This window comes from Phodopus roborovskii, unplaced genomic scaffold (assembly GCF_943737965.1).
Source record: "Phodopus roborovskii unplaced genomic scaffold, PHOROB, whole genome shotgun sequence".
Classification (NCBI taxonomy): Eukaryota; Metazoa; Chordata; class Mammalia; order Rodentia; family Cricetidae; genus Phodopus; species Phodopus roborovskii.
The window spans coordinates 1,438,287-1,451,083 of record NW_026125543.1 but is presented as its reverse complement, the minus strand read 5'-3'; the positions used below and the strand labels follow the sequence as shown (position 1 = coordinate 1,451,083).

At 42.1% G+C, this 12,797-nt stretch overlaps 1 protein-coding gene across 1 annotated transcript in view; it reads right to left on the bottom strand.

The window, feature by feature from the left end:
* The window catches only part of Sohlh2 (spermatogenesis and oogenesis specific basic helix-loop-helix 2), a 50,140-nt gene that overhangs the window by 19,131 nt on the left and 18,212 nt on the right, over positions 1–12,797 (bottom strand). The window contains exons 7-8 of the mRNA XM_051177034.1: positions 4,277–4,342; positions 2,206–2,380 (exon numbers count right to left, since the gene is read on the bottom strand). Of these exons, the coding sequence (XP_051032991.1) occupies positions 2,206–2,380; positions 4,277–4,342 (241 nt within the window). The remainder of the gene's footprint in view (positions 1–2,205; positions 2,381–4,276; positions 4,343–12,797) is intronic.

Below are 12,797 nucleotides of genomic sequence, written 5' to 3'. Positions count from 1 at the left end.
ACACACACACACACACACACACACACAATGCCATTTCAAGCTGAAAGGATGGGAAAGAATTACAGGGATGTGCATTCAGGTTGGGCAGTGGAAACTGTTCTCCCCACTGTATGAGTCACAGGTTCTGAGAACAAAAGCAGCTATCTATTTGAGCCTTGTTCTAGGTGGCACCTGATGTTCTAACTGCACGAATCTCCTCCCAGGCTCCTCTCCCAGCGTCCCCAGAATCTGTCCAAGAGCCATAAGAGCCAGAGGAGACTGGGGGAGGTAACTAAGATGAGGTGGGGAAGTAGCAGCATGGGAAGCCGTGTGCAGTAGCCTAGGGTTTGCGAATGTAATGTGCTGAGGAACACAGTACAAAACAAAGCAGTTCCAGAAAGATGTGATTGGTGCACTTGCTTCTTTCCATAACCTACAAAATCAAAACTACAACATACTCAGGGTATCGGCAATCACAGATATGAACACTTAGAATGGCACTCAGGTCCACTATCCAGTCATGTAAATTTAGCAGATAAAGTATAATTAGCTTAAACCTGAATGTTGACTCAGTACCTTGTTGATGGTATAACATCTGAACACAGGCAATAAAAAGGTTTGCCAACAATGAAAGAAAAGCAATGGAAAGTTCTAGCATACTTTCCTTTGCAAAATTGCCTTTGATCATGTTTATAATTTCCACCTAAGGACACAATTGGCTAGATTTCATTTGACAGGTTTTTTTTTGTTTTGTTTTGTTTTGTTTTGTTTTGTGTGTGTGTGTGTGTGTGTGTGTGTGTGTTTTGTATGAATTGCTTAGTGAATATTTTTAACCAATACACATTCATTGGGAATTTTAAAACGAACAAACAAACAAAAAAACCGAAGTGAAAATGAAATCTCTTGGGGTGTGCCCTATTAACACACTTCCCCTTGTCCTTTAATTATAGCCAGTTTCATAACCAATGCCCTTATCGACTCTGTCATTTCTGGCCACAGCACACAGGGCACTGCAGTCCCTACAATTTAAAAGCACTAGGTTTCCATCTGCAGTTGGTAGCATTCTAAACCCTTAATTAGTAACAGCAGGTGGTGAAGTGCTTAGCGCAAATCACTCCTACATTTTAGTGAGTCATTATTTATGTCACTCTTATCAAGGGGAGCAGCACTGACAACCAGCCCTGCTGTCTGGGCCTGGACTCTCAGAGGGCCATCACTGGCCTCCGGTTTCCCAGACACCAGGGGATTTAGCTCTATCTGGAGACTGAACTGTGGTGCTCGCCAAGAGGGCTCCACACTCTCCTGGGTCAGAATCTACAGTTATTTGTGTTCTGGATAAGCAGGCATTTTATCATTTTTGTGCAGCTCTGCTTAATCCTGAGCCACTGGAGTATCTTTCCTTAGAGCTTTTGCGCTCGCACAAACAGCTCGCCTGGAATTACCAAAACCCAGTTAAACAACCTACAGAAATAACTCCGTTTCCAGAAGCTTCTTCCTAAGCAGTCAAAGCATTCAACGGGATTTAACAAAGCTCCTCTAGGTATAAGTTAACCCTCATATAATGCTGGCTTCGCTTTCTGGGGTGAGTAATGCTCCTCTATGCCTCTATGCTTCTCTAGCCAGGCCATGAGCGACCCTGCTTTTGTTTTTGTTTTGTCTTGTAGACAAGGTCTCACACTATAGCCCAGGACAGGCTTTGAATTCATAGCAATCCTCCTGCCTCGGCTTGCAAGTGCAGGCATCGAGGATGGGTTTCACTTTCCTTTTTTTTTTTTTTCTAAAGATCTTGTACAGTTAATAAGGGTCTGGTCAAAGTGCGTTTCTGGAGCCTCTATCTGCAGAGTACGGATGCTGCGAACAACTGGCAAGCAGGCTTTGTTTGAGCAAGGCCACCTTGGGTCGCCATCTTCGAAAGGCGAACAATGCAAGGACAGGGACTCCGGAAATAAATGCAGATAAATGCGCACTCCTATAGCTCAAACCTTTCCTATAGGAAACCTCAGGCAGGGTCTCCCAATTCCAAGACTAGCCTGAGGTTCTATTCTGAGCTTCGGGGTCAGGGGTTCGAAGTTTGGCCTGGTGGCTTTCTTGCCTGAGGCAACAGCCCCACACCGAGCACCACCCCAGACCCTTGAAGGAGCCTCCTGAGTGTGCTCCCTCAGGTGTGGCTGTGCCTGTGGGGCCAGGCTGGGGTGATGCTCACTGCCGCCTCCCGACAGCTCCTACCTGCCCTGGCCTCCGGCCTAGCTTCTCACTGCTGATCAGGTCGGCCATGGCGCCTAGTGCTCTGCAGCTTCTTGGCGGGCCCGCGCTGCGCTGCGAGGGGCGGAGCGAGGCGCAGGGAGCGCCCAGGGGCTGTGGGAGCGCTGGGCAGAGTGACGTGGACACCCCAGGCCCGCCACTCACGCCTCAGGCTGGCTTGCTCTACTACGCATGGGCAGAGGGTGTGCTGCCATGCCTGGGGTGGGCGAGCAGCTTTGTGTCCTACAGATGCGTGCGCTTGTCCTATAAAATATATTTGCCTGATTTCTGTGCGTATGAACAGCGCTCTTATGGCAACTGCTTTAAGTCAGGATTTTGGAATTGCTCTGTTTTGTACTGCGATTTAACACGTTGTCCCCATTGTCTTAGCTGAGAAACTGAGGCAATGAAGAAATTTCTGGTGGTTGCTGACGTGAGAAGCAAACCCATTAGTCAGCCTTGGCTCAGTATTTTCTTGAAAGCTGTTGAGACAGGATCCTTCTCTTGTTACTGTGTCTAGGCTTTTTTAATGCTTAGAAACCTGTTTTGTGGTGACACATCTTCCTTGGACACAACATGACAGAGCTTTGTGAGACCCACCACGGCAGGTGGTCTGTCTCCAGCAAACCCTCAGACTATCCTGCACTACTGCTGCATTCTGCTCTGGGAGCCTGATTTAGGTTATCAGAGTATACAAAAAATAGTACTGTGCCTCTCTGTTATTTGGATGGAAAGAGGTGAGATAAATTGTTTTGGAGCTCCTCCTTCATCCATGATTCTACCAACTGTGGGCTGAAAATATTAGAGAATACTGTCCAGGTGTGGTGGCACCCGCCTTTAATCCCAACACTGGGGAGGCAGAGGGAGAAGGATCTTTTGAGGCCAGCCTGGTGTATCTAGTGAATTCCAGGACAGCCGGGAGTGAAAGAGACCATCTCAAACAAGGAGAAATATTAGACTTTACAGGATGTCCCTTATCTAAAGCCTTCAGGTCTGAAACCTTTAAGAAATGTAGGAATGCTTTCTTTCATATATAAAATGAGACATCTTAGAAATCTAAGCATCAGACTCAGTCTAGGCAACACAATGCAGATTCAGCCCTTACAGATGATGTTCAACCATGTTCATTAGCATCTTATACTCAGAACCAAAAGGTGACTTTATACAGGTTTTTAAAGTAATTTTGCACCATGAACAGCTCCCCAAATGCAGTTGGGTATGGAAAGGAAGATCATGTGACATCATGTCAGCAAAGTCCCAAGTTTCAGAAGAGTTTAGATTTTCAGATTTGCTATGTTCCACCTGCAAAAGGCAATCTGGAGTTGATTTAAAATCTTTAGAATGTTGTTTATATGCAAAATCACCAGCATTTTATATAAAGGACCTGAGTACTAACAGATCTTAGTATCTACAGGGGGGCTGAAATCAATGCTCTGTACTCAGAGTGAAATCTGTATGTATGCATATTAATAAGCCTGAATCCCACATCGCTTTTGCCTTCTACCTCCTCAGAGCCTGAGAGTAAATAAATGTCTGTGAAGCAGATGGATGGCCTCCTTCATCGGCATGAGATATGGGACAGGGGAAAAGCCATACCCAGACATGGGGAGATAGTGTGAACAGTTTTCTCTTGAACAGTAACCAACTTTCCTTTGTTCCAAGGGTAAGGAGCAGTAACTATGGGACTAGAGAGATTAACACAAACATATTTAGTCTGAATTAAAAATGGCCTTAATTAATGAAAGAAAGTCATTCCTGGTTGGGGTGGGGGGTTAGTTTGTTGTTTTGTTGTTGTTATTTTGTTTCTAGAATGTGAAAGTCTAAAATTGAGAAGAATCAAGGTAGATGCTTTCATTTTTAGCATTTCAAAAGAAAGCTTAATTTTTAAGTGGACAGATACCTACAGTTTTATAGTGGATGTCCCTGAAGGGGATTTGTGGGGCAGGTTTCTCCTGCCTGACATATGGCAATGTTCAGAGACACTGAGGTGAACTGGCTTCTAGCTGGCTGGCTGAGTTCAATGATGCTACTAAATAGTCTGCAACGCTCAGGGTACCTTAGCAGCATCTGCCCCAGAGTGGTGTTAGTGTGAGATGGTGAAGACTTGCCATCAACCTGTTCCCTATAAAAGAATATAAGCCATAAATATCCTATGTCACCTTTACCTTTCCTAAGCTATTTTTGTGTGTGTCACCTGAGACACTTTCCTCAGTCCCCACAGCATCAGCATACTGAATATAGAACCATGACATAAAATATTGTAACACTAATTCTACATTGATAAGTTAGAAAAAATGCACCTAAAATTACCAATTCAGTCTATCCTACAAGATGGCTAGGCCTGTGAGTTTTGCATGATTCTCCTAACTGAATTATTACTGTATACTTTTCTTTCTTTTTTGGTTCGGAGGTTGAACCCAGGGGCCTGTGTGCACTAGGTAAGTACTATACTACTGAACTCTGCCTCAGCCTTCATATTTACTTTTCATTTTGAAATGGGGGTCTTACTAAGTTTCCCAGGCTGGCTGAGAACCTGTAATCCTCCTGCTGTATAGCTAATATTACAGGCTTGTGCCACCAGGACCAGTTAATTGTTTCTTTTTCATAATATGCATATGGAATATAAGGTTTGTTCAAATGAACTCTTGTGTTTAAGAAAAATAAAACAAAAAACCTAATCTTTCACTGTTTGGAAATCTATGTTGGTATGTCCTAGTGATTAGCACATAACATGTGTCTAAAGTTGTTGGTCATCTGGCTTATTTTCAAAGCTGTCTCTTTTCAAAGATAATAGGACTGAAGAGAATATTTTCTTAAGACTATAACCACAAAAGTTGAAAGCCAGAGAATTCACCAATTTCAGTCATTTTACTTTAAACCTTTCCCATGTAAGACACTAATGTGTGTGTATGCATATATATATACATGAATGTGTATGTATACATACATATTAAATATATAAGTCATAGCATATATTTTCAACAATATAAGAACAATAATATTATTTGCAATATGCATGACTACCAGAACTCCACTAATCATGAACTCCATTGTAGAATTATAAACAGAAATATTTCTGTAGTGTTTAAACTTCTGCTTCTGCTTTCATCTCCTCCCATCTTCTCTGGAAATTCACCAGAAAATAGCCAGAACCAAGGCTTAAAACAGAAGCCAGAATATGAACGCCTTTTCTTAAAACCTCCATTAAAAATGCCCAGAGATTCTCAATCTCTGGTCATGATGCCTTCTTCTTGTCCTATTCTTTGTTCCTCTCATTTTCTTTCCAGATAATTCTCTGCTGTGGCGACACCTCCTGGGCACTCCCATCAGAATGGAGACCCTTATTCTATTTTCTGTGCATTGTTTACCCTGATGTAAATAGCACATTTTTAAAATCATCTCCTAATCTCTAGAATAAAGACCCAGAAAAACACCTGACTCATAGCAGACATTAAAATATTTGAATCAAAGAATTAATTATGGAGCTGGAAAGATGGCTTAGCTCAGAGCACTCACTGTTCTTACAGAGGACTCGTGTTTAGTTCCTAGAACCCACATGGCAGTTCATGACCATCTGTAACTCCAGTTCCACGGAATCCAATGCCTTCTTCTGGTCTCCCAGGATTTCTACATGCATGCAAACACATACATTCCCCTCCCACACCTCTCTTTCCCTTTCTTCTGCCCTCACATACTTACTCTCCCTCTTTTCCCCCTCTTCTCCCCCATATACACATACCCTCTCTCCTTTCTCCCCCCCACATAATATACCTCTCTCTCTTCCTCTCTCTCTGCCTCTCTCTTTCTCTCTCTCTCACACACACACATGCTTGAACAATCATAGGCACACTTTTATCTCACACATATACATATAAAAATAAATATATTTGAAGAAAAGGGTAAATTAAAGGCATTCCAGTAGTTGATTGACACTAGTGGACTTTCTTCATGACTTTAAAGGTATGAGTCTGTAATCTATTCCATTTCATAATGCTGCCCATTGTGTAGTAGGAGACAAAAGATAAGATTTGTCAGAAAGGGAAATAATTGCATAGACAAAATAAGTTCATTATCAAAGTGAATGTGCTATGATCACATGGTTAGGGTCACACAGAGAGAAAAAGTACAGTTTTAATCTTGTCCTTTCGAACTTACATATGTGCAAGATCCTCTCTGCTTAAAAACTTAATTCTTTTCCTCAGTGTGACAGTATCAGGCTTTCAAAACTCAGGGTGTAATCAAATCAGCCAAAGAACTTTTTTGGTGCTATGGATGAACCTTATGAAGCCCAGAGAAGTCCCCAACTATGCTTAAAGACAGCATTGGCCATCAAACCTCTGTGGGCCACTTTGTTGACTTAACTGTACTTGCTCCCCGCTAAAGGCTCATTTACCAACCATTCTCACTTCTGCCTGAATTTTCCCATGTCACTTTCCCTGCATCTGACAGGGCAGACCCTCTCTTGCTTGCATGTCTCCTTCCTGATTCAATCTCAGCTTTCATAACTCAGAAGTGTGGTTCTAACAGCTGCATGGTCTAAATTAAAGATGCCTAACCATGGGCGTTCTCATCTGTCCTACTTGGACCTCTCCACAGCATGTACCAACTCATGCTTTCTTCTGTAGTCAATCTGTGAAAGCAAGAAAAGTTGCAAGGGAATTCCTAATTCTCTCTGCTGCAGATATTCCATATCTCCCTTAAAATTGTTCTGCTGAGATTCTGGCTCTGAGATGATGGTATTAGGAGGTGAAATCCATGAGATGTTATTGTGTCATGAAGAAGGAGCCCTCATTAATTATATTAGTGTCCTTATGAAACAGAGGCCTGAGGGGTCCCTAGGCTTTTCCACAGTGAACAATGAGAAGATGCTGTCTCTAGAGCAGGAATCCCCATTCCATTGAATCTTCCAAAACACTGACCTTGGATTTGGCAGCTTCCAGAACTGGAAGAAATAAAATTCTGTTTTTCCTAAGCCAGTCTGTGGTGTTTTGTCAGAGCAACTCAGTAGGAACCCTCTTATGCCTCTGCTCATCAATTTCAACTATTTTAGCATCAAATGGCAGAGACTTTTACTAGAATTTGTATCCCAGCAACTAGTAAGTTGATAACAACTTACTACATACCCACCATAGGTTAAGACATATTTCCCTTAGGCAGCAAAAAAGACGACATAGAGACTGATTATGCCCAGCAGTAGACTGTAATTGGTCTTGACAGCTTCCCCATCAACTAATATACTAACTTTCAAAAGCAGGAATTGGCTCTAGTAAATCTACCTCATTTCTAACCTCGGAGCCTTGTAAGAGTATAGAACTAAATGGAAGTGACAGGAGAACTATGGCTGAGGCTGTGTCACATGGAATCCAGAGTGGCCCCACTCCTGGGCAAAACCATGCCACTGAACCATAGAGTCAGCAGATTCCTCAGAGCTTCTGTGGATGTGCTGCCTGAGAAAACAGTTACAGAGGGTCTTGTTTTCCTTTAGCCGCAGTGACAGCTGGCCCAAGCCAGCAGGAATTTCTGTCACCAAAGATTCAAGCAATCTCAAAAGGAGAAATTTCTTGTTCATGAATGTTGAGAATAACGCAAAGTAGAAAAGGGGATATCTTGTGAATAGTGGGATATATAGTCATAGGAGAGTAAAGTTGACTGTATTAACTTTGAAACTCTCATAATACCCAAGGGAGTGTTGTGTAATATAAAGTACAATGATATGGGTACATATTGATCCTCTGACACTACCAATGATTTGAACTCTTAGACATCTCAACATACACCCAGTTATAAAGTCTTTCTATAATTACTTATTACTTCTATTGATGAAGCCAGATGTGATCATCGTATAAGACAGAAAACCTTTTTTGTGGCACTTCTGTCACCTGAAGTTAGCTGCTGCATCAACAGAACTCTGACACAAGTGACATTAACTCAGCAGCTGGTGGTAGGGGATAGACAGACACTGAGGTTTAGAAACCTGAAAACTCATTTTCCTTTTTTTACAGAGGACTAAGTATCAGCAGACATGTAGTCCCAAGAAAAGATGCTGGGAAAATATTAGTAGTGAGTGTGGGGTATTATCAGTTGCCTTTAGAAGGTAAAGACAGCCATTATGGTCTACAGAAAGAGATCCAGGACAGCCAAGAAACCCTTGTCTAAAAACAAACCAACCAACAAAAAAAAAGTGAGTTTGGGTGCAAATAACCCATTTTCAAGGAAAACCTAGAAATGTAGGACATGTAGGACTCTGAAGAGTGTGAAAGTATTGGAAAGTTTAATTACTTCTAGGGTTCCCAAAAGACTAAACGGAAGTGTTTTGAACACCCCGCAAAGGCCACTAGGACCCAAACTGCTGCAGCAGGACTGTCAACTTTACCCTCGGGAAGATTTTTCTTTTTAAATATATATTTGGTGGCTCTCATGAGAAAGGGCAAATGGATCAAAGAAACAAATTATGCTTGGAAATTATTACTATTATACATAGAATTAACCCCTCCTTACTTACTGTATGGTGTGTGTGTGTGTGTGTGTGTGTGTGTGTGTGTGTAGTGTGTGTGCACAGAGGCCAGAGGTTGGTACTGAGTATCATCTTAAATCACTCTCCATCATATGATTTGAGACAGAGTCTTTCATTGAACCTGGAGCTCAAAATTTGGCTAGACTGTCTGAGCCGTGAACTCTAGGGGGTCCTTCTCTCTTCCCCAGTGCTGAGATGACAAGGCAGACCATCATACTGTCTTTTTTATGTGAATGCTAGGCATCAGACTCAGCCAGTCAAGTGCTTCAGCAACTGAGCCACTCCCCCACCCAGCTCTCTGCTACTATGTAGATGGAATTATATTATCCCCCAAAAAAACTGTAAACCTGGAAACAGTGTTTTTTAAAGGGGCTCTAAAGTCACCTCTGTACACCGCACTTGTTTGGGGAATGAGCCCTGGAAGTTGTGCATACCCAAAGGGCAGCATAATCCTTGGCATCCACTTCAAAATGTGAGCAAGATGACTGGAAAGAGAGAAACAGAGTGAAGCAAAGGCTACTAAGAAAACATAGACAGGAGTGTTCCCCTCAGAAAGATTCAGAACCCAATCAGGGAGCCTCCAGATTCCCTAGGAATAAGGACTTCCCTGTGTCTGCCCACTGGGGTTCCATGAAGATCATGGGCTGGTGAGGCTGTATAATCCTATCCCAAATGAAGCGATTCTGCACATTTCCCATTCAGACAGATATTAATGGAAATAGAAAGATATTGTCTAGTTAAAAAAAATCATCATCATTGTTCTAGTTACTGTCAGAAGACTAGAGGGTAGGGTTGGATTCAATTTTGAGTGCTAGTTGAGAATCCTTGGGCCAAAGAACATTACATTCCATGGATGGCCTGATTTATGTGTGATTGTGAAGATTTTAGTAGATACAATTAGCTAGTAAAGCACCCAAGACCACTAAGATTTATTAGAAACATTACTTGGTGCAATATAAATGAGAACAGGTTAATTGCTTTAGTAAGTAAAATCCAAATATTGGTGGCCAGACACAGAACACATACAAGGATAGAATGCTTTATTAAACACACAACAGCCAAATGAGGGTCCGTGTGGAGAGCAGAAGCAGTCTGCTATATCCGATGATTCAGGGACCTGAGAGTCTTCCATGATGCAGGGCTACCGAACAGCAGGGCTTAGAGATTTGCTTCTTTGGAATGTGTAGTGCCAACACTTCAGGAGCTGAACAGGAGGATGGCCAGTTTAAGGCTAGCATAGATATTCTCATTTGATTTTCTGTTGCTGTGATATATAACCGACCAAAAGCAATTTGGGGAGGAAAGGCTGTTTTTGTTTCTTCTTTCCCATCTTCTAGCTCACATTTGAAAGTGGTGAGGGGTATGCTTCCTTTTGGATTACACAACTTTCAGGGTTCGTTCTCTGGATGAACATGGGTGCTGAAAGGTGCTTTTAGAGCCCTTTGCAAAATCACTGTAGTACAACTTTATAATTTTTTGAATAATGTAATTCCATCTATATAGCAGCAGGGAGCTGGGAAGACAGCTCAGTCAGAAAAGCACTTGCCTGAGGACCTGAGTCTAATCCCCAGCATTCATACTTTTAAAAAATGTAATCTAAATGCTTAAAAGAATGAAGCTCAAAAAAAAAAAAAAAAAAAAAAAAAAAAAAAAAGATCGACAACACTAATGCACAGCATCAGTAAAAACTATATAATGGGCAGAAAATGAGATCAGAAATTAGAAGAAAAATCAGCCATAGAAACAGACTGGATAAAGGACATAGAAAATGAGCCCATTAAAACCACTGCTGTGTTTCTAATATATGCAAAAAGCATAAGACGACCAGGGTGGGGAGTAGGCACAGCCAAGGAGAAGGACCCTGCAAGTTTTTGTGGACCAGTCCTAGAAATGACATACATGGTTGGTGCTTAGATGATTGGTCTGGCTGTGCGTGGTGATACATGCCTGTGGTGTCAGCAGTTCAGAGGCTGAGGCAGGAGGATGGCAGTTTTCCAGCCTAGGAGTTCTAGCTTACTTTTTTGTTGCTGTGTGCTAATGCTTTCCGAACATAGTTTAGAAGAGGGTTTATTTGGTTTACATTGCCATCTCACAAGCCATCTCTGAGTGAAGTTGGGGCTAGAACTTGAAGCAGAGGCCACAGAAGAATGTGACCTATTGGCTGGTTCAGATAACCTTGTTTACAATCCAGGATCACCTGCCCAGGTGTGGTGATGCTCATGATGAACTAGGCCTGCTTCCATAAATTAACTAGCCAGAAGAAGCCTTGCATATAATCCCATGGACTGATCTGATGGAGTCTGTTCAATTGTGTCTCCCACCTCCTAGATATGTTCAGTTGACAATCAACCACTACAATAAGCTGTATAAAAGACAATGACAAAAACAAATCTATAAAGACCACCAGAAAGAAGACAAAAAAGAGTGTATCTGCTTGATACAGGGTCACACACAATTCTTTACCTCTATCACTAAACACAGCCACATGCTCTTGAACAGTGTTTCTAACACACACAACAACACAGTATATATGAACTACACACTGGTAAACAGAGTGCTTCCCACCTGTGAAACATGATCTTCATGTGTGTTCCATGGAGAATGGGAACTGCTGGCTGAGAGTAAAGCAATCTAGGCTATAGATTGATCACCAAATACTCTTCTTCTTCTCTTCAAAAACAGCACTCACTTCCTTTGCAAGGAAGACAAGACAAAGCCATGTGCCTGATTTTATTCAGGCGCTGACACATAGAGATATAATGGTTGAGAAACCAAACCAGATTTTTATGTTGGATTTTAATACAATGTATTTGCTTTAAAAAAAAAACATTTTAGTATCAAGTGGATGAGTTCTTTAATTCTGGCCTTTAAGGAGTGGCAGAGCCAAATTTATCCATTCGCTGTGACTAAACAAAGGGGTAGATGAAAATAGATGAGACAGTTGTTTGCAGGCAAGTTGTTTGTAAGAGTGTGACCCTTGAGAAGTGAAGCAAGCCCTACACCACTTAGTTCCTATCCCCCAAGCACATCACAGACCTCAGAGAAGGAGGTCCCATGCTACCAGGACCACTTCTTGCAGCTGAGGAGGCAGATGCCGAAGAGGCTGATGCTGCAGAACACAAAGACATACAAAACAGAATCCCAAATCTTCACAGGTTACCAAGAGCCCCTGCTGGACACCAAAGCACAAAGAGCAAGGCAGTGAAACACAATCCCTGCAAGCTGGGGCCAGGCAGAGCTAAGTGTCATTGTGTGTCACTCAGGGTATCTTTACTAGGGCCTCAAGCTAGCTAGTCTTAGTAACCAAGCTCACAGGGAAATGTACTCACTCCAACAGAAGTCTGGGAGATTAAGCAGAACTGTAAGCACCTGAAATGCTCATAAAAACATTATAATCCACAATTACCAAGTGTGAAATTAAAAATGCCCAATCCAATAAAAATCATATAGATACAAGAAGCAGAAAAGGATACCCAAAGCCAGGAGAAAAACTAGTCCCTAGACACACACTTAGAAATAAGAGAATAAGGGAAGAGAAAAAAAAAAAAGTACATTAAAGTCACGATTGTGCCTGTATTCCATTTTATGAATAGAGTTTATTGAGAATTCCATACACACATACAATGTTTTTTATATACTACATACCCCATTTCTTCCCAGATCTTCCCATAACCACCTCCCAACTGTATACCTAACACACACACACACACACACACACACACACACACACACACACACATTCTGTTGAAGCTAGTAAGTACTGCCCATAAATGCATGGATGTGGGGCCATCTACTGGAGAATTGCAAACCTACCAGGAACCACACCCTTAAAAGAAAATGTACTCTCTCCTCCCTGGCAACTCCTACCTTCACTAGTTCCTCACCTGGGGGTGGGGCCCATGTGCCCCTTCTCCATTGGAGCAGGAATGTTGACTGATTTGACCTTGTGCAGGGTTTGTGCTGTGAATTCACAAGTGCAGCAGCAATTCAAACCTCTGCACATATTACACATATGTACGTACATACACACACACACACACACACACACACAAAAGTCTCTGAG